Below are 20,238 nucleotides of genomic sequence, written 5' to 3' on the forward strand. Positions count from 1 at the left end.
AAAAAAAACGTGACACGAGGAACCAATTTCGTAAAAATTTTAACAGACTCGATTATAATTTCCGATTGTAGATGAATAGTCGTACAGTACGCTGTTAATACTGCTGTATTGTATGTATCAATTGTACATGTAAAAATCTGAACATAGCATTACTTAAAGTAGCATTTGATTGTTTATAATGTGGTATCTGACAATTCTTTATTTATTATTACACATAATAGATGGACATTCTGCAAAACCTTCAAGAAAACAAAAAAAAAATAATAGCTCTGCAATGTTGTTAGATAATCACTTGTGCTGGACAGTTAATTTTAGCGGTGTGACTATCTATATTCTAATTTATTTTTAAAAAATTACAGTCGAGTTCCATTTGTATTTTTACAGTCGAAGTTTACTCAAAAGTGAAAACATTTAGTGAAGTTTACTTCGCTGATATTACCATATAAGGACACGCATAAAAAGAAAATAATCTTGTGACATTTCACGCTGGATTTGTGTTACCAGAGTTGAGATAGAAGTGGAATTTCATGATACTGGTTATATCAGGTTCCAAAGATTTCACTTTAATGAACTTTGACTGTAGAAAGAATATAAAAGAGTTGATCGCCGTCTCATACGCGTGCAAATATTCAGAAAAATGAGATATACTGTGTAATTCCAGACCAAGTGGTTAAAAATTCAAAGTCAATATTCATAGTTCAATCTTACATTTGAAACTGTTTTAAGTTTGTCTTATGCAAACTGTTGTATTACCTACCATCTAAAGACGAACTTAAGAGAGTACTGGAGCCTCGCCTGTAAACTGGATAGAGACCTGTAAACAGACGTTTTAAAAACCTAAATTTCTCTAATTTTTAAGTTTCTTTACTGCATTACATAAAAAGTGCTTCTATAGAAGTAAATACATATAAACAACTATTTAGTGCTTTTGAAAATAGATATATAATGTCTTTTGAAACTCTTTTTTTTATTCATAATGATAGCATATGATAATCTATACTGTCATCACACTAAGACGTTGTTCTCATCAATTAGATAGTCATACCATAATTTGAATGTCTCATTAGATTCATTTTTGTCGTATCTACGGCGCTTGTTTATTGTAAATATATACATAAGCTTAGAAATAATTCTACATACATGAATATGTAGTGAGGTTATAGAAGGAAACTGTATAAGAAAAAATTTATGCTGAATTTTGACATTCCAAAGAACAAGCGCCAATCTTTAGCACTATTTATTTATTTCTGTAGAAGCATTTTAGATTTGATGCAGTAAATACGACTCCAAAGAACTTAGGAGAAACGTCGGTTTACAGGTCTCTATAATCGGTATCCAGTACCCTCTTAAGACTATTTTACATGTAAGATCGGACTATATGAATACTGGACTATATGCGATTATACAAAGTGAAAGTTTAACTGACAGTACTCGTTAATCTGAGCAACCTGTAAAGTAATCAGGGAAAATGTTGACGTTATAAATATATTTATACATACATACATATATACATGAAAAACAGTTATTACGTAACAAAAAAATACGACGAATCTTTTCCGTTGCATTTTTTAAGTATCCATGTGATGAAATGCAATATTTTGAAAATGAGCTTCTCTAAGTGATCTCTATGTAGGACTTTTTGTTTTTTAGTACCTTAAAAGTGAAATATTGTAGTATTTATGTGTATATTACTAATGTGATATAATGATTTCACAAGAAAGTCTTATTGATATATAATCCACAAAACAGGCATATAATATGTTTATGATGTTAGCAAGTGTATTTGTTATAAAAGTAAGATAATTTTTTTTTTTTTTTTTAATTTTAAGCTGTAACGGATAAGACACAAGATACATTTTAAAAGTAAAGAAATTTCCACCTGTTGGAGTTGTTTGAGAAATGTTGACAAAAGAAAGACCTATTCCTACATTTAAGAAATTCAGATTTCTTATAGTAATAATGTCGAAAAAAAATTGACATATATTTTTGCTTCTGATATATAAAAAAATCAAAGCTTTCGCGCACCAATTACTTGTTGCTTGTGTATCTGGAATGGACAATAAGAAATTATATTTTTTGTAAGAGAGAAACGTGGATACTTAATTCAATCAATCGCTCGTGAAATAGTCAAAAATATTTAAACCAAAGGCCGATACGAGCATAAAATTACAGGATGGTCGTGTATGATAATTTGTCTTTATTCAAAAATTCTAGACGTTTCGGTCACACAATTTTGGACCTTCTTCAGTAGTACATAATTAAGTTTAATTGAGAAGTAACATTGTAGTACACAACATCACTAACAAATAGATGTCAAATTTATACAATCATCATCAATATCATTTATACGACCATCCTGTAATTTTATGCTCGTATCGGCCTTTGGTTTAAATATTTGTGGATACTTAATATAGTTTAGGCAGAATATGTATACACACATGAGTTACTTAAAACTTAAGTGATTGTAAATTTCATGGTGTTAATTGTAATTATACATCTCTTACACGTTGTAATGATAATAATGTATAGGAGTATAACTGTACACTTCGTGCATATTTAACATAGAACTGGAAGTGTATATAATATTATAAAATATTAGTATTTTCTAAGTTATGCTATGTTTAATATTTTTTCTTATATCGCATATGTATACACGTGCTCATTTACAAACTACAAAAATATCGGCAATATTATATCGTTTTTTTTTTTTTTTTTTTTTTAAATTCTGAACACGCGATGTAACTGAATATCCACAGTTTTTGTATCTCGTTATAATTGTATAAATAATTATTCAAAACATTTTGTTTATTCAATTTTACACACAAAACTTTTTAAATCTATATAATATAATAATGCGGAAAAATGCAGGATATGAAAATGAGACAATATTAAAAATAACATCAAACACAGGTCAAAAGTTAGGTATTACCAAAAACAACAAGAATAGTATTTCACAATATTTTAACAGTATTGTGATTATTTTAACATAGTTGATAATAGTCGAATACGCTAAGTATACCTTTTTATATATTTGTTATTGAGGTGATTAATTGGCAATGTAGTTTATGTAATATGTGTTTTGCAAAACATACATATTTATCAATTTTAGAAATTCAAAGTTCTTGAACTGGCTAATTGAGCATAAATTACGGTATATCACCTCAGTAACTCGAATGTCGGACTACATCCCTCGTAGACAATTTATATATATATATACTATATCGAAATATATTTCGCAAAAATATTTCAAAGAGGAAATGTATATATACAAAAACAAAAACAAAAAAAAACAAGAGAATGTGCCTACATAAGAAAAATATTTATATGGATGTTATTAAAAGAGTTTTGTAATTATTGTTATATTACTTAACAAAGTATAGAGATAAAACATCAGAGATACCTGAAAATTTATTGCGACATAATTTCAATATGAGTGAAATACGACATGTACATACATATGTATACACACGCATGTTATATTTAAACCTGTCGCGAAAAAAAACATATATTTACGATAAAAAATAAATATTTGCTAGGTCATAGAGACATACAGTCCGCCGTATTTTTCATCATCCTTGTCCCGAATTCGAAAACAATTATATTCTTGTCACTATTACGTAAGAACGTCAATAAAACATTGTCGATCTCCCATACGTAAATCTGTTCAAAATATTTGAGATAAATTTTCGAAATATTTACAATTCGTTTTCGCTATCTCGGCGCATTTTCTGTTTAATATAAAATCCCACGTGCTTTAATTCATTGTATTTGCTACACTACTATATGTGAATTCACTTAATTGCTGAATTGATAACGAACGTTTTAATACTGATTATTTCCAATTGTGTTCAATATCGGGAAAGGTCGATACCCTTTCAATAACCGCAGGTCTGCTGCGGGGAAAGGCTTAAACTTTCCAGAGAAAGCGCGCTTCCGCGAAGTTACGCGTGCGCACGCAACGATAACTTGACGTCATCACTTAAAACCAGTCGTTAGTGAATTTCGAGTCACATGACCTGCGATATGAACAAAATTCATCTCAGAAGACAATACTCATATGCACTATTTTTAGCGCACATCAGTATCAAACACTAAATTAAAATCAAGGATAGGTTTTGTCAAAGGGAAAATAAAGAATTCGTTGTGCAACGAATAAGAAACACTTGAGCGAAGTATATAAGTAATGAGAACGCGCAACGACCCTGTTGCGGCCCTGCGCGAGTGAATGAGTCACGGCGCAAGACCGTCGCGAGCGGCGCCGTCGCGCCGCCGTAGCGCGTCAGTGTTCGACGATTTTTCGACGCGGTTGCGTTCGTTCTCGTTGCTCCGCGCAACGTACGAAGCATCGTCCGGTGGTGGGCAACCTGACTCGATTTTGACGGAACGGTGCGATTCAACGCGAGTAGTGCGTCTACTCTCGCACCGACGCGACCGCTGAGAACCCGACTTGTTACTCAACATCACGCAATTCATCGGTGATATCGTTGAAAGTGAAGCGAACACTCAAACCGGGACGAGTCATAGCGCGAGAACGGCGATCGGCACGCGGGACTTACCTTCCAGGAAATTCTCTTTCTCGCGGAGAAGTTTCTTCCGTTCTCTTCGCGTTTCTCTTGCGAAACTACTCGATCGCGAGGGGCCTAAGCGTCGTTTGACGACGAGACGCTCGCGAATTTTCTGTGATTGATTGAACGTGCGATCCCCGACGACGCTGCGCGTAAATAATGCCGGCGAGAGTCGCTCGTGTTCGATACGTGTGATTTGTACGCGAATTGCGATTGTCTGGCGGGAATATCGGAACTCTTTGATAAGAAGTGTGCAAGTCGATAGGTACGTACTTGTTTCATTTCTTGATTCCATATTGTATTGAACGTTTGATCGACTGGCTCAATGTTGGCTTTTATTTCAATCCTTGAATGTTTTTTTGTGTGCACGAGCTTAGCTCTTCTTCATTAATAAATTCGCGCAATATCGAAGGTTTATCTTACAAGTGTAAATTATATATTTTGTTACATTTGTATTTATTGTGTATTTGTTTTATTTAAGCAGTCTTGTTTTTATTACACTTGTATATATTTGTATAATGTTCACATTTACGTGTGTCTGCTTACGAGGGGGAGATAATCTCAAACATGACGATTCGATGATATGTGAGCAATTGGGGTGTGTTACTTTTTTTTTTCTTTTCAAAACACCCACTATTATCAAGTAAACTTTTTCCCGCAAAACTAAATTAACTTATTTTTCCTCTGCTTTATTTAATTGTTTAATTATTATCGCTCTTATTATGTCATTGTTTAGGTTCTCGTATCTTTTTTGTGCTTTTTTATTTGCTTGTCTCCCCCCTCCAAAGTTGGCCTAAAAAAAAATACGTATCTCACTCGGAAACGTAAAACATACACTCATGTTTTCATTCCAGGTAAAATGGATTTCGAAAAATACACACAAAATCACAGAGAGACAGTATTTTTTGTTTTAAATAATTACATATTCCGAATTTTTTTAACGTATGCAACACACAGAGAGAACCACGCGCAATGTGATTTTAGATAAAATTTCTCTTTGAAAAGCGAAATGTGGTTTCAAATAAAATTTATTCAAAAACGCGCATGTAAATAATTGTATTAAGTCAATATTCATAGAACGTGCGCGCATACACACACAGGCAGCTTTGTTTCTCTCTTTTCCATGTTTTAACGTTAAAACGTAACCCGTCATTATCGTTCGTGCATGATATTTGTATATGACGTGGACACGATCTTTGTGTTGAAACAAGCAGAATTCCAAGGCGACCACATCTGACGGGAAATTACGCGAATGAAAATACGCTTCTTTTGTCAACAGTGTTCGTTTCACAGACGGACTGATCTCATCGCCGCTATTAATATGATACGATCGTGCTGCTCCGCGGTATATTTCATCGTGTTTTTGTTTTCATTCAACTTTTCTTATGAAAGAGAGACGCGAGTGGAAACTGCCGTTCATTCTCCGTCGTATCCCGCGCGAAAAATCGGAATTGAACTTATATCGGGGATTTAAACGTTCTCCCCCTTCCCCCATTGTTTGCCTAAGATGACGTCTGACTAATTTTTACGTCTGTTATAATTAAGAGTCTGTTGTTGTGTGTGATTATGTACAAACATATGTCTTTCGCTTGCTGCTCGCTTCGCTTCTTCTCTTGATTGACTACGACTGCGCACTCATTGCACGCACACGATCTGCGTATGTAACGACATGACTGATCTCCACCAATTGATTTGATCGCTTGGATTCGTTGTGAAAACAATAAAAATGAGAAAACGCGCAACGAAATGTTGTTCACTTTCGGCCCTGGATTTTGAATGCGAGTTCTTGCGCGAGGTTGAGAAAAAAAACAGCCACGTGTGTAGGTATTTGATTTATATTGTTTAAATAAACACATTGTCTCCAAATTGTTTTCAACTAACGAGAAAAGTATATTTAAAAAAAAAAAAAAAAAACGAGTTTCTAAATCGAGGCGCCGAAAGATTGTTTATTTAGCTCCCGTAATGCGCGTTTTCGAAGACGCAGCAAAACACACCGGAAGTCATTGCACTGTGATGTCTGATTTGATAATCATTTTTGTTGTAGAAAACCTGTGAAATATTATTATTTATATCCTATAGTATTATAAACGCTCGCTTGGTTCATGGAAATCCGATCCGCGCGACACGCTTTTGTGCCTCGCGATTTTAATTTTATTGGTTTCTTTTATCTTTAGTTTTCAGTTGGCGATTATTCCCTGACTTTAGAAAGCGAACGCAAAACAAAACAAAAAAACACACAGACAAGACGCCGGACTAAAAACTCGCTCTTTCTACTACTCTCTGTGTGGGAAAAATCTCGGGTGGACAGATATCTTTCTCCTAACCGCTCTCGTGTTGTGTGCCATCTCTGCCGTCGTTGCACCTGACAAATCATCCTTCTGGAAAAAAAAAACTCAGCTCTCTTCGGCTTTCACGACGCGCGGACCGGGACGGTGATGCTTTTGCGTCTCGAACGAATCGGGACGTAGACGTGTGCGAAAAATCAGAAAGCTACACCGATGCCGAAGACGGCAACTAAGTGGAAATTCTGGAGGTCTCTCTTTTTTATCTTTTTATTTTCCTTTTTTACATGCGCGAATAACGCCTGAATACACACACACGTTCTCCCGCAGTGCGAGGATCGAACAAAGGTCGGTTGCGCCAACAATAAAAATATAATTGTTTCTATGCAAGCATATATATATACAATATATATATATATATATATTGTTCTATAAATAGAAAACGTTGATTGAAATCGGACAAGTTCGATTGAGTACTTTGTATGTTTTCTTCTCAGTTGATCGATCAGTTTGAGTATTAACTTGACATCTTGTTTATATCTCGTATAAGTGAGTTTTTGTTGGCGCAACTTCGCCCTTTTCAAAAACTTTACAGATCGATGGGTTTATTGTGTGCTGTTGCGCGATAACTCTCGTGCCGATTTTTTTCTTTGATTTTTTTGGAAAACATAATAATAAGGACGCTCGCGTTGTGTGATCTAACGCTGATTTTGAATCTCTGCTGCTCCTAACTAACTTTCTCCGCAAAGGATAACTCAGAAAGTGATTATTCCGTGATGTTGCGGCGCGGAAAAATCACATGTACAAACGCCGATCTTTTATATAAGTTTATTATTTGTTCGTCGTATATTTGCAATTCTAACGTAATCAACTGCTCCGATCGCTTTTTATCAAAGACCGATCGAGATAAAAAAACTCCGACACAAATGTAAAAATTTATTATTCCGTCGCAACCTTGTGATCCTTGAGCGCATGTTTTGTAGCTCTCGCAAATGAACACGAGACGTGCTACATTTTTTTTTTTTTTATACACAATTTATGTGTATGATTTTTGCAATGTTTGTGCTAAATTCTCTTTGAGTAGTAACAAGCGGTGATTCATTAATGTTAAATATTGATAAATTAATGATAAATGTGTCTGACACGTGATTGCTCCGTATGATTCATAATCTCATTGTCAATATAACCGACTTTTAGTTTCTCGGAATTTGTCAAATTTGTTTATTTCGGTATTTATTTTTTATATCAATAATTTTCACCGACTCACTTCAATGTTGTGTTTTTTATGTGAATGAAAACTTGCAGTAATAGTAGTAGAGTAGTAATAGTAGCAATGGATATTGTGTGTTGTAAGACGTATGTGTGTACGTTACTTGCCACCGCTCAACTATGAACAAACACGTGTTTCCGATTGCAACGATTCGATTGTAATTGGAAAATTGCAGTCACCGATCGCTCGCACCGCATTGCGGTGTGGAAATTGCACTGCGGAACAAACAAGCACACACATCGTGTAGATGCGAAGCTGTGTATATAGGTAGTAGAATACGTACACGTGTGTGTGTGTGTGTGTATGTATGTACGTGCGCGAAATAACATGAATCTTGCACATTCTTCAAGGAAGGTTATGCAAACGCGGTCTTTCATTGAAACGGCAACTGACACCGTAAATGAGTCGTATGGATAATTAACGTTTCCGCAGATTTCTTGCGTGCGCGTGCGATATTACAAATTTTCTCGGGATTTTCCCGCGCAGTTGCAATTTTTATTTGTCGCCACACGTTGCCGAGCGCTGACGTAATCTCCTTTTTTCGAGGACAATTTTGACGAACGCAACAAACATACAATCGCGTAGTCGGTAAACATGCGTTGTACATTCGATAATCGGCGAATACGGAACGTTTTCTTGTAACTCATACATGCTTAATAAAGCGTTATCGGTGCGAACGGTTCCAGTTATCGCCGCGTAATCTGGAATATCGTATTTTTCCGCGCTCTGTACGCGCGCGACCTTCGCGCCTCGTTCGCGACTACGTAGGTTTCTTCTCAATACCTTGAATTCGCAATGACAAAGCGAATATTATCGCGGTTTGCAGAAAGTCCCAGAGGGCCGTTCTCGAAGAGAACGATCAGAAGAAGGAGGGCAGACGCAAACGTTCGGCATCCCCGGTGGTGGTGACACAGGTGATCCGCCAGGATTACGAACTGAAACAGGAACAGGAAGTCAGGAAGAAGATCACGATGGATCAGTCCTTGGGCAGCCGCTTGTCGCCGAAAGTGACACCGATCACCGACGATTACGAGATCAGCAACACCGTGCTGGGGCTTGGGATTAACGGCAAAGTCGTGCAGTGCTACGACAAAATTACGAGAGAAAAATACGCACTTAAGGTAAGCTTCCGCGTTAAATTCGAGTTAATTTAATTTATTAACGAAGAATTTTAATTGTGAGATTCTAGATTTTTTTTTTCGATTTTTAATGTGTTTAGTTTACTCTTTACATAAATAAAAGTTATTCGCGAAAACAAAACTCGGAAATATTTTTTACCGACTCTCGAGCAACTCTCCGCTGAGATTCACGGAGAAAGTTTTGTTGAAAATCTGAGTTCTCGAAAGATGAGAAGATAACACGCTCAGAATACACACCGAGATTCTTATCGGCTGGGATAAAGAGCAATCATTGCGCATTGGGTTTTTTTTTTTTTTCGTTCGCGTGGCGCCACGTCGATTTCGTCGTCGGCTATTTTTAAGAGAGAGAGCGACGCTTCGTCCGCCGATACGACGTCGTCGCGTATCTCTGAAGGTGTTAATTCGTTTTGTTAGCACCTCGTCGTCGATCGCTCGTTCCGGCGCGTCGATAGCCACTTTGCCCCGTGGCAAAGGTGTGCGATCATCGGCCGGACGGTGTGTCCAAGCGCGTTCGGATCGCGAGTCATCCTCTATTTATATACTCTTCGGTGATTTCCCGACGACGTTCGTCCTCGGGGGCCGTCGTCTTATATATCTCTTTCCTCGTGACCTGGTTCTCATTTCGACATGCAAAAAAAAAAAAAATTCCATTGCACCGTTTCGTCGGGAACAGCTTCCTCCGAAAGAAAATTGCCGTGCCGTGACGTCGCGCGTACGCCGTCAGTCTAATTGTCGTCGTAAATCGTCGTCGACGCTCGGCAAAAGACCGAAAGATGACTGTTGCCTTGTCAGTAATAACATAATTCAATTTTACTGAACCCCATCTGTGGCATTTACACCGAGGAAAATTCGCCGCCCGCGTGATTTATAAACGTTTTTGTACATGTAGTTTACAACACAATGTCGATAAAGCACCGCGTCAGAAGATTAGGACAGGGATTAACTTCGGTTTAATCTATATATATATATATATAATTCCGTTTAACAGAAAATATATGAAGCAACGCATAATCCGTTATATATACATCATTATATCAACATATTTCATATAGCGTATAAATAATAACGAATTATCCGATAGAACTCTCGAGAAAAAGAGATATGTTGTAATTATTATCTGAATCGGATATTTGACTTTGGCTCAATTTCTGATAACGCGCTTAGTGTGATAAAAACCAAGTATATTATATGCTTTGTTTCATGGTAAAAAAATATTGGAGATTAAATAATATTTCTTGACGCAGACGAAACAAAAGTTTTTGCGAATACAAGATTATTCATTTATTTACAAATTTTGATGTTTCGCGCAATTTTTTAAATTCGCGTCTATCGCGTTGCAACGAGCATCGCGTACTTCCAACAAGAGGTTGCTCGCGAAAGGTTGCGTCTCCTTGTAAAGGCGAGATCACCGCGGCCACCGAGACCAGTCGCAGAAATAATTTTAACGGCAGTTTGACGGGAGGAATGTCGATTGCAGACGCAGATACATGGAATGCCGATGACCGATTATACGACGAGCATCACGCGACGCTTTCGTGTCCTTAGACGATGATTGTCGTAATTATTTCTGTTTTCTTCATAAGTATAAGCGATACACATCGAAACAAGATTCGTTCGCGCAGTAAAACTCGCGTTGCCGTATGAAAAATTATTTTCAGAGAACGTAAACTATTGCAACTTTTTTTTTTTCCCACAAGCCAGAGACCTTCGCAAGTTTGTTTGTTTTACAGCGTTTGGTTCTTCTAATACGAGAGAGGTGTCTCTTCCAAAAAGTCTAAAGGTCGAACACGCACACGTGCAAAATATTTCGCTGTAACATTCGTGCGTCGTAAAACGATTTTTTGCTTGAAGCCACGAAAAGTTATCGGCGGCTTCTCGGACTCGTTACAAAAATAATCCCAAGTGACCCACACCGAATTTCGAGAGCGTTCAGAAGAATCATATCGTCCGAATTACCGCGAAATTCGTGTCGCTGTGATTTTTTTTTGTTTTTTCACTCGTATCATTCGACGCGAAATAAGCGTGTTTGTGGAAGTTAGCACCCGAACGTTAATATTCCAGAGCTCCAATTAGAGTTGCCGCGCTCCACTTATGAATAAAGAAACTTTTCTCACATACAAAAAGTATCTGACGTTAGAGTTACAGAACAATCTACCAACTACCGAGGTCGAATAAAGTTTTCAGAACTCTGATCGTGAGAGTTCGTTTTATTGTGAAGAAACACCGAGAGTCTTGTCTTCACTTCCAGGAATTTCTCACCGTCGATACTTCTTTAACGAATTCTTACGCAAGTAGAAAAAAAAATACGCTTTACTTTTGACTCGTCAGCGTAATGTTATTTCTCTCTGTATTTGTATAACGCGTTTGATACGCAGAAGGTCACGTGCAGTTTTGACGACTATCGATCGCTTTTTTCTTCCACGTTGTCGTAGCACGTGTCATTTCGTCAGCGCTTAGACACGCGATTATTTAAATATTTATACATCTCTCTCGTCGTTTTTTTCTTTTTTTTTTTTTTTCTAGCGAAGAAGTCGCGCAGAATATGCAATGTACGCGTGAATATGCGGGTGTGCGAAGACAATAGACGCGCCGATAAGCTGCGCTCTAAAAATGCGCGGCCGTTCCCCAGGACTTTATACATATGTTTCCGATGATCTCATCCTATCCGGGCGCGAAAATGGTCAATAGCTTCGGAGAAGCTTTGTCAGGGATTCTCTGCTGTAATTATCTATTATCGAGAGTCAAAGGGCAGACAATCGTCGTATAAGGGCAGAGATCGTCGTATGTATATGTGCGAACTAATGAATATTGACGCGTTGATCGCGAGTGGGTGAGGCCGTTCTCTTCTCGGTTCTTCTTCAAGACGACGTGGAGCTTCGAGGAATTCGTGATAACATTTGTTGCATAATAATAGCACCGTATCGATCGCACGTATCGGAACGAAAATCGACGGAGAGATAATTGATTAAAAGAGATATATCGATTATATCGTAATTCTTAGACAAAAGATGTGCTTGCTGTAATAGAGTTTACCTATACGGAAATTTGTCAAATACAAAGTATGAAAATAGAACTTTAGTCTCGCGTAATTTTCATCATCGATCGAGCAGTTTTCTTAAACAAAAGAGCGTAGTAACAGATTATCACGATCACAGTTAATCACATTGATACAAATTAATTACATTGATATCGTTCGGAGAAACCCACAGTTGAAATCGCAATTGTTGCGTCAAGATTATCGCATATACGACTATAGCATATACATATATATGCCAACTAGTCGTTTTATTAAACGACCACGCGCTAAAATATAACGTAGCGAACGTTCAGCGTGCAATGATTGAATATAATCTTATCAGCGATTTTATCAGCTCTATTCCCGTTATTGCAACGCTCGATGCGCAGGTTGCATAATATTGCAGCGCGCAACTGTATTATTTTTATTTACTAACGTTTCACATGTAATGCTCTCGCGTCTTTCGTCATGATCATTTATTTCTCTTTACTCTGTTCTTGCGTGTTGTGAACAAGTTCCTAAAATAAAAAAATTCTATCGCCACTGTTTTATACATATAAAATATGTCAAACGTGTGATTAAAGGGAACATAAATTTGACAATTTTTACAGGACAGTTTTCATCGAATTTTACCGCTTTAATGATATTGCCGACATTAACTCTTCCGTCTCTTCTTCAAACAGAGTAGAAAAAAAGAGGAAGAGAATTATTTAAACTGCAACTTAATGTTTCTGAGAACAGCGCTTGAAAGATCTCAACGGGATCATTGCGTCTCGACACGTACATATGTATCGCAATGACAGAACGGATCATGCAGCGACCGAGTGTTATGCACGTCGAGTGCACCACCTCCGCGCGCTCCAACCATTAAAAATTCAATATTTATCGACGCGAGCGCGGCTCTGTGCAATCCGTACACTGCGAATTCGCGCTCCCGTTGATTGATCGCTGGCTGTCGCACGGTCAACATTTTCCGCATATCATTCGCCGCTTTATATTCGTCTGCGTCTCGTCGACTCCCACGTTTTTTGCGAAAGAAAATCCAATTTCGCGAGCATTACATCTCGTCGGGAAATTTATTGCTGTTTTCCAAACGTGAATGAAATCATGTGACCGATGCTTCTATCAAAGAGATAAATTTAAAAAAAAATAATCATGCTCGAGTGATCTCAGAAATAAAATTAAAAAGAAAAAAATACGCATCAGATTTTAAAAACTTATCCAATATGTTTGCAAGTAAATATAATATTTTAATGTACACGTTTTGTATTTTTAGTGCTGGCTCTCTTAATTTATTTCTCTCGTATATTCCCACGCGTATATATATATTGAATGAATGATGAGGAAGCAAAGTATTCCCTTCTCCCCGCCAAAGTCAAACGATTGATTTCTTGATCAACAATTCCAAGGCAAATGACATTTCCCGTGTATATAGCGTTAATAGTTCAACAGAACAAGGAAGGCCGCGACCGCGATCGATGGCGCGTTTCCGCGAGCGTGACGTCGTTGCGCTGCATCGGATTACGTTGTCGGCTTTTATAGCCAAGCGTGTAAAATTCCTCCCGTTGCACGTAGGTCGACGATGCGCGCATAATCTGATCTGTTGCCAGGAAGTATCGGCGTGACAAGTTCGCGCGCGCGTCCATCTGTCTAATTCGCGCGGCAAACGTTTCAGCTTGGCGAGTTGTTCAGGTGATAATCTCATTAGCGTAGCTTCGCGCGACATTCCGTGTATTGATCTTCGACACACGATCGCTTTGGTATTTTTCACTTCGAAACGCGCGTACACGCCCCACGTGGAACGAACGAGATCGGCGGAAGAAGAAGAAGTCACATCGAGTGCGGCTCGTCGAGTCGCGTAAAATAAATTTCCTCGTAAAACACGCGAATAAGCGAACTTGCACGAACTTTACAGACTCGTTTCCCATTAAGAGAGTTTCTCATTAAGAGCGATACGTTTATTTTCCTCCACGTGGATGAGTCTGCAAATTTCATAAACTTTTAATGAATTGTGATGCGCGACTCGACGATTTTATTTATAGCCAGTGCACGGCTTAATATAGTTTTTGCTTATATGAGCAAATAACTGTCACAACGCGAAAAATGGAATACATGTATACAAAAAACGTCCAAAAATAGTTATTATCACATTAAACTCGGAAGGATGTTACAAAAGCATTAATTTGCTGCATTAATTTGCTTCTGTTTATACACTTTGATTGTAACAACAGTTTTTTAGTCAGGCTTTGTGCTGTGTAATTTTATATTTGCATTTTGTAATTTTTTAAATAAAAAACACTAATTACAAGTAATGAATTTATTTGTAATACATATTTTCTCAAGTTTGTAAAACAATTTATGTACAATCTATTATTATTTTAGTTGCTATAGTTTGTTTTTGTTGCTGTAGAAACGAGAATGTTTTATAACTATATACTATGTTATTATGACGACAACCCTTCGTTCGGATTAGGAGCAAAAATATATCGGAAACCGGTTCTGCTTCTCTTTTCACTAGAGCGTTCGTTCGACTCGCTTCCCTCCGAATACTTTTAGCTCTTCCACCAGTTCCAAGTTACAAAAATCCACTACGCGTATAATACCTTCGGTTTATCTTTTATTTCGTTTCAATATCCTTACGCTGGAATTTTGACTTAAATAAAATATGGCAAATATGTGTGTTCTGAAGAATTAAATTTTTGTACACAAACTATATAATATTGAATTTTAAACTTCAGCACGATATTAAAATCTCGTTAAAAAAATGGTGTTTTTAAATATGATAATACGTCACGTTCTAGCGCGTGTTTATTAATTTTTTTTACATCGCATTACTTAAATCGTTTGCCAATAAATGATTAATTGAGCAACGAATTAGGAAACTCGCAACGCTAATGAATCGTATCTGTCAACCACAGAGAGACAATACGCTATTCAACTCCGGTATATATAACACGGCTATTTTAGGTTCCCATATCACAATAGACGTCTGGTAATTCGTACAATTGTCCGTAGCGAGTGTCTCAAAAGAGCGCAATTACGTCTGCACTACTGTCCGCTCAGAAGAAAGCGCTTATGCCGCTCGTATGTATAAGTACACATAAGCTCGATCGTCGCTGATAAATTGTGTATAAGCAAGCCGCCGAGTATAATTGACCAATCAGTGTCGTGCGCTATATGCCATTCACCTTTTTATGTAATGGTTTTTGTGTATAAGTTTTGATATAATATCAAAGTCTGTAAAGTAAGAGCGTGTACAGGTTAATGTGTAGAAAAATTTATTTTTAATGATTTTTAAGTACATGGATTTGTTGTACTCCATGAGAAGAAAAATGCTATACCATTAATAATGAGTCCAGTCACCACCGGCATTGATAATTGCCTGACATCTCCGAGGCATACTTTCCACTAAGTTGACTGCGTATTCGTTCGGTAAAGACCTCCAAATGAGACGAATTTGTCGTGTCAGCTGCTTCAAAGTGCATACTCTTTTTCCTCGAAGCTTGTGCTTGAGATATGCCCACACATTTTCAATGGGATTTGCATCTGGCGATTGCGATGGCCAATCAAGTGTGACGATGCCAGACTGCTCTTTCCACTCGGTGCAAAGCTTGCTCCGGTGTTTTGGGTCGTTGTCTTCCTGTAAGATCCAGTCCTCGTTTTTTTTTATGAAACATCGTTCAGCAGTCGGCAACAAATACTTTTCATAAATTTTAAGCATTTTCGGAGCATTTAAATTGTATGTAAACAGATGTAATGCTCCAAAACCCTGTTTTGAAAAGCAGCCCCAAAGATNAACTTTTACAGGGTGTTTAACGGTCCGTTGTATTAATCTATTGGTCAAGGTTGACCAAGAACGTCGGATGGAAATATATCCCCAAATAGAAGCTTCGTCCGTAAAAATCACGTTGCTCCAATCTCGGTCCAAATTCTCCTTTGCCCAAGCGAGTCTTTTTATCACATGTTTTTCGCCTAACAGTGGTTTCTTCATTGTGCTTCGATATTTGATGTTATGCGCAAGAAGATTGGTTCGAATAGTTGTATGTGATATTTCTATACCCTTCTGTTTTAATTTTGCTGCTCCTTGTCGCAATGTTAAGGTCGGGTTCCGCTTAAACAAATTCACAATTTTTTTTTCCATGTTCGGCGTCACTTTGCCTATCGAGCCACGTTCTGGCAAGTCATCGACATTTTTGGTCTTCTTATATTGCTGAAACCACTTAGCGACGAACGATTTTGACTTTCCCATGTATTTAGCAGCCGCTACATATGACATTTTTGGTCCTTTCGGGTGGGAACAAAGGAACACAGCCTCGTAGCGCGATGCGTATGCGGCACTCATGGCGGTTAACGTGTTTCTCAGATAAGAATTCGACACCAACTAAATCTTTTGTGACAAAGCATTCACGACAAAGGTTCCATCTATNGACTCACAAAAAAACTAGGACGATATTTGAAGCCAACTGCCATTTATGCCGTACACGCTCTTACTTTACATACTGTATATAACTGTGATTAAACACGTATCTCCGAAATCATGAATATTCAATTTATAGTTGGTGAGAAACTTGAAACTCGTAATTAATTGTCTGCAAATTAATTTTTAGAACATTTAAGAAACGATTTAAGAAAAAAAATACATTAAGTGTCAAAAAATTGCATCGACACTTTAATTTGCGTCGATTCGTTTTCTTAGAATTTTAATTAAAACTTAAGATGTAACGTTGAGTGTAAAAAACTGTGGTCTTAATTGATTTATCACCGTCTTCACGTGAACTTTATCGTGATCTTTGCGTATATCTTCTGAGTTTTAATTTATTTTTTGACGTGTCGATTAATCGCGTGTGTTTCTAAAATTTCGACGATAGCAAGTTTCCGTTTGTTATCACAGTTATGTAAATCGCTGTGTGCGTGTTTCATTGTGAAACCGTCGAGAGATCCGGATATAAAAAGAAGCATTTATCTAGGAAAATTATCTAGGAAATCTCACAATGACATGAATTTCGCGCGATGAACGCACACACAGTTGCGACGAGCCGTATGAGTCAATTCTCTTTGTACCTGATTACGATGATTTGCATGTATCTGAAACGTGATGTGAGATACTGATACGAACACATCGAGCGATTATTTTGTACGTCATTGTGCGAGTCATTTATCGCGTACTCGGAGTCGCTCGATTAATTTTCACTTATATATAAAATGCGTTCAACACGAAAACACACAATCCACATGTTACATTAAAAATTAAATTAGTTTTCTTCATACGGTGCACATTTTAATAATTTATAAATTTAATTTATTGTTCTTGAGTAAAAAAGTGTCTAGAAGAACAATATTTGTTTCTAGTTTTTAGTAAAGAATGAAATTTTAAGCAATTTCGTGCTGAGCGGTAACATTCTTCGCAGGTCTTGCATGACTGTGCAAAAGCGCGAAGAGAAGTTGAACTTCACTGGAGGGCATCAGATTGCAGACACATAGTCCAAGTCAAAGATGTATACGAAAACACTTACAGTGGGAATAAATGTCTGCTAGTGGTTATGGAATGGTACGTGTTACGTAAACCAATACTCTTTTTTTTAATATCAGCCTATTCACATAGCAGATTCTTTAAATTCGCTTTTAATTGATTTCTTTCAGCATGGAAGGTGGAGAATTATTTCAAAGGATACAAGACAGACAAGATGGTGCCTTTACCGAAAGAGGTACGGCTTTGCTTTCTAAATCGCTATTTAGTATCACTATTTTCAAGACTTACTATAAACCCGTATACGTTTTGCAGAAGCTGCACAAGTGATGTACGAGATATGTGTCGCGGTGAAACATCTGCACGACATGAATATCACTCACAGGGATCTAAAACCGGAAAATCTTCTATATTCTAAGCCTGGTGAGTTATACAAAGTTTGTTTTTATTTCAACAATAATACATCATGTACATTTGCTTTCTTTTCTAATATAAAAACGTTATTATCGGTTTAGATTGCGTAGATCTGAGTTAAACATCAGTATTATCTATATGTGGACCTTTCTTGAAAATTATGTGTTTGTAAATACAATATTCTTTCTAACATATATATGACATAAAATATTAAAACAAATTATTTGCTATTAGATTATTTATTGCTTTATTAATATATTGCTTTTTAGATGCTACCGGGATCCTGAAACTCACCGACTTCGGGTTTGCTAAAGAGACATATTTAAAAGACACATTACAGACGCCATGTTACACGCCTTATTATGTCGGTAAGTTTGCATATTTCACGGTACAATTATTAATGTTGAATTTGAATTATTTTTTTCTCATTTTTTTTTTTTTTTTTGGTTTATTAGCCCCAGAAGTGTTAGGACCAGAAAAGTACGACAAGAGTTGTGATATTTGGTCACTTGGAGTAATCATGTACATATTGTGAGTATATATTTTTATATACACACATTGGAAGAGATTAATAAATTATAGAAAGCACATATACACACACATTACAAAGAAACTTTATGGCGTTATTTACAACTATTTTTAGGCTGTGCGGTTTCCCACCGTTTTACAGCAACCACGGCCTAGCGATCTCTCCCGGAATGAAAAAGAGAATTCGATTAGGACAATACGACTTTCCCTATCCAGAATGGGCGAATGTGAGTCAAGAAGCTAAGAGCCTTATTAAGGGCATGTTGTGTATAAATCCAGCAGAAAGATTGCAAATTGACGACGTAATGCGCAACAACTGGATCTCTGTAAGAACATTGTCTAACATATAATATTATTTCTTAAGTTTTCTCGTATCTTTCTATTTTTTTTTGAGACACTGTTTCTCATATATAGAAGTACATGGAAGTGCCCGCAACTCCCTTGCACACCGGACGCGTTTTACGAGAGGGAGAGGAGATGTGGCCCGAAGTGCAGGAAGAAATGACGCGATCCCTTGCGACAATGCGCGTTGATTACGACACGGCGTGTCTGAAGCAACTCGATCACACAAATAATCCCCTGTTGAACAAAAGAAGACGCGCGAAGCAATCCGCAAACAACAGCGCGACAGTACCGCCAACCGCGAGTCCCACGCCCGCGTCCTAGGAAGAGGACAGAGACAAACGAAACTGGACCGTCTTTCTGCGTAGGTGCATCAGATACAGCGTGATCACGACTCGGATCGTTTTCTGACTGTTGCATTTTACAAAGCGAAAGAAATTCCGGAGCAGAGTGGTATCAAAGGGCACTTAGGTGCACTTGGATTCTTACGCTTGGTAGCGTATGATCGAATTAAAAGCAAAGAGTCGAAAATTTGATGAAGCAGTAAGACACAAAAGACAAAAACAATATTGCTCTAACGCAATAAAAGACGTCTATCTATCGAGTAATATCGTTCTCGATTTTAAACAAAATAAAAATGAGATTACTTGAAAGAATTGTTTCGCGAGAAGCAAGAAGGTTCACAACTTGATTCGGTGAACACCAAAACTATATCCCAATTATATGCATGGTTCCGATAGGATAAACACTATTACCGATCAATGTTACGTGTTTGTCATTAGCTCAATTTCCATCAGTCCTGATTATTATATTAATCAGAGAGACTTCATTATACGAATTAAAAATTACTTTATGTACGTAGCTTTTTAAAGCACTAACAAGAGGCCGATTAATAACGTGTGTATATTCTAAAATAATGACTACAAAAAGAAAAGATTATTTTGATTAGAGAGATTACACAAATACAAGAATATAATACTGCGAAGACTATATTTATCTAATATATGTATTTTAAAACTAAATTGTAGCGATATTAGTTGCTTATATATTTACCGTTCAGCGAATTTACATGCGCTATATAAATTCGATTTATATTTATACGCCCGTCCAGTCCATTTTAAACATACACAGTTTGTCCGGAAAGTTCCCGGACTACGTGAATTAAAAATCGAAAATGAAAGATATGGTTTATTAAACAAGTTTACACTTCAAGGT

At 37.0% G+C, this 20,238-nt stretch overlaps 1 protein-coding gene across 1 annotated transcript; it reads left to right on the top strand.

Annotated features, from left to right (window-relative positions):
• The first annotated feature begins 4,287 nt into the window (after positions 1-4,287).
• Positions 4,288-20,143, top strand: LOC109851777 (MAP kinase-activated protein kinase 2). The gene is made up of 10 exons (XM_020422202.1): positions 4,288-4,830; positions 6,740-7,098; positions 8,944-9,238; positions 17,681-17,820; positions 17,913-17,977; positions 18,055-18,162; positions 18,423-18,521; positions 18,609-18,684; positions 18,797-19,007; positions 19,096-20,143. Exons 2-10 carry the CDS (start codon positions 7,064-7,066, stop codon positions 19,345-19,347), a joined length of 1,281 nt encoding a protein of 426 aa, XP_020277791.1. The 5' UTR covers positions 4,288-4,830; positions 6,740-7,063; the 3' UTR covers positions 19,348-20,143.
• The last annotated feature ends 95 nt before the right edge of the window (positions 20,144-20,238 follow it).

This window comes from Pseudomyrmex gracilis, unplaced genomic scaffold, assembly GCF_002006095.1.
Source record: "Pseudomyrmex gracilis isolate BER0280 unplaced genomic scaffold, ASM200609v1 scaffold_0, whole genome shotgun sequence".
Lineage (NCBI taxonomy): Eukaryota > Metazoa > Arthropoda > Insecta > Hymenoptera > Formicidae > Pseudomyrmex > Pseudomyrmex gracilis.

Bases quoted from the DNA above. Each gene is read 5' to 3' on its own strand.
- LOC109851777 (XM_020422202.1), top strand. From the start codon at position 7,064: ATGCCGAAGACGGCAACTAAGTGGAAATTCTGGAG. The intron at 7,099-8,943 runs GTCTCTCTTTTT...CGCGGTTTGCAG, and splicing joins ACTAAGTGGAAATTCTGGAG to AAAGTCCCAGAGGGCCGTTC. The intron at 17,821-17,912 runs GTACGTGTTACG...GATTTCTTTCAG, and splicing joins CTGCTAGTGGTTATGGAATG to CATGGAAGGTGGAGAATTAT.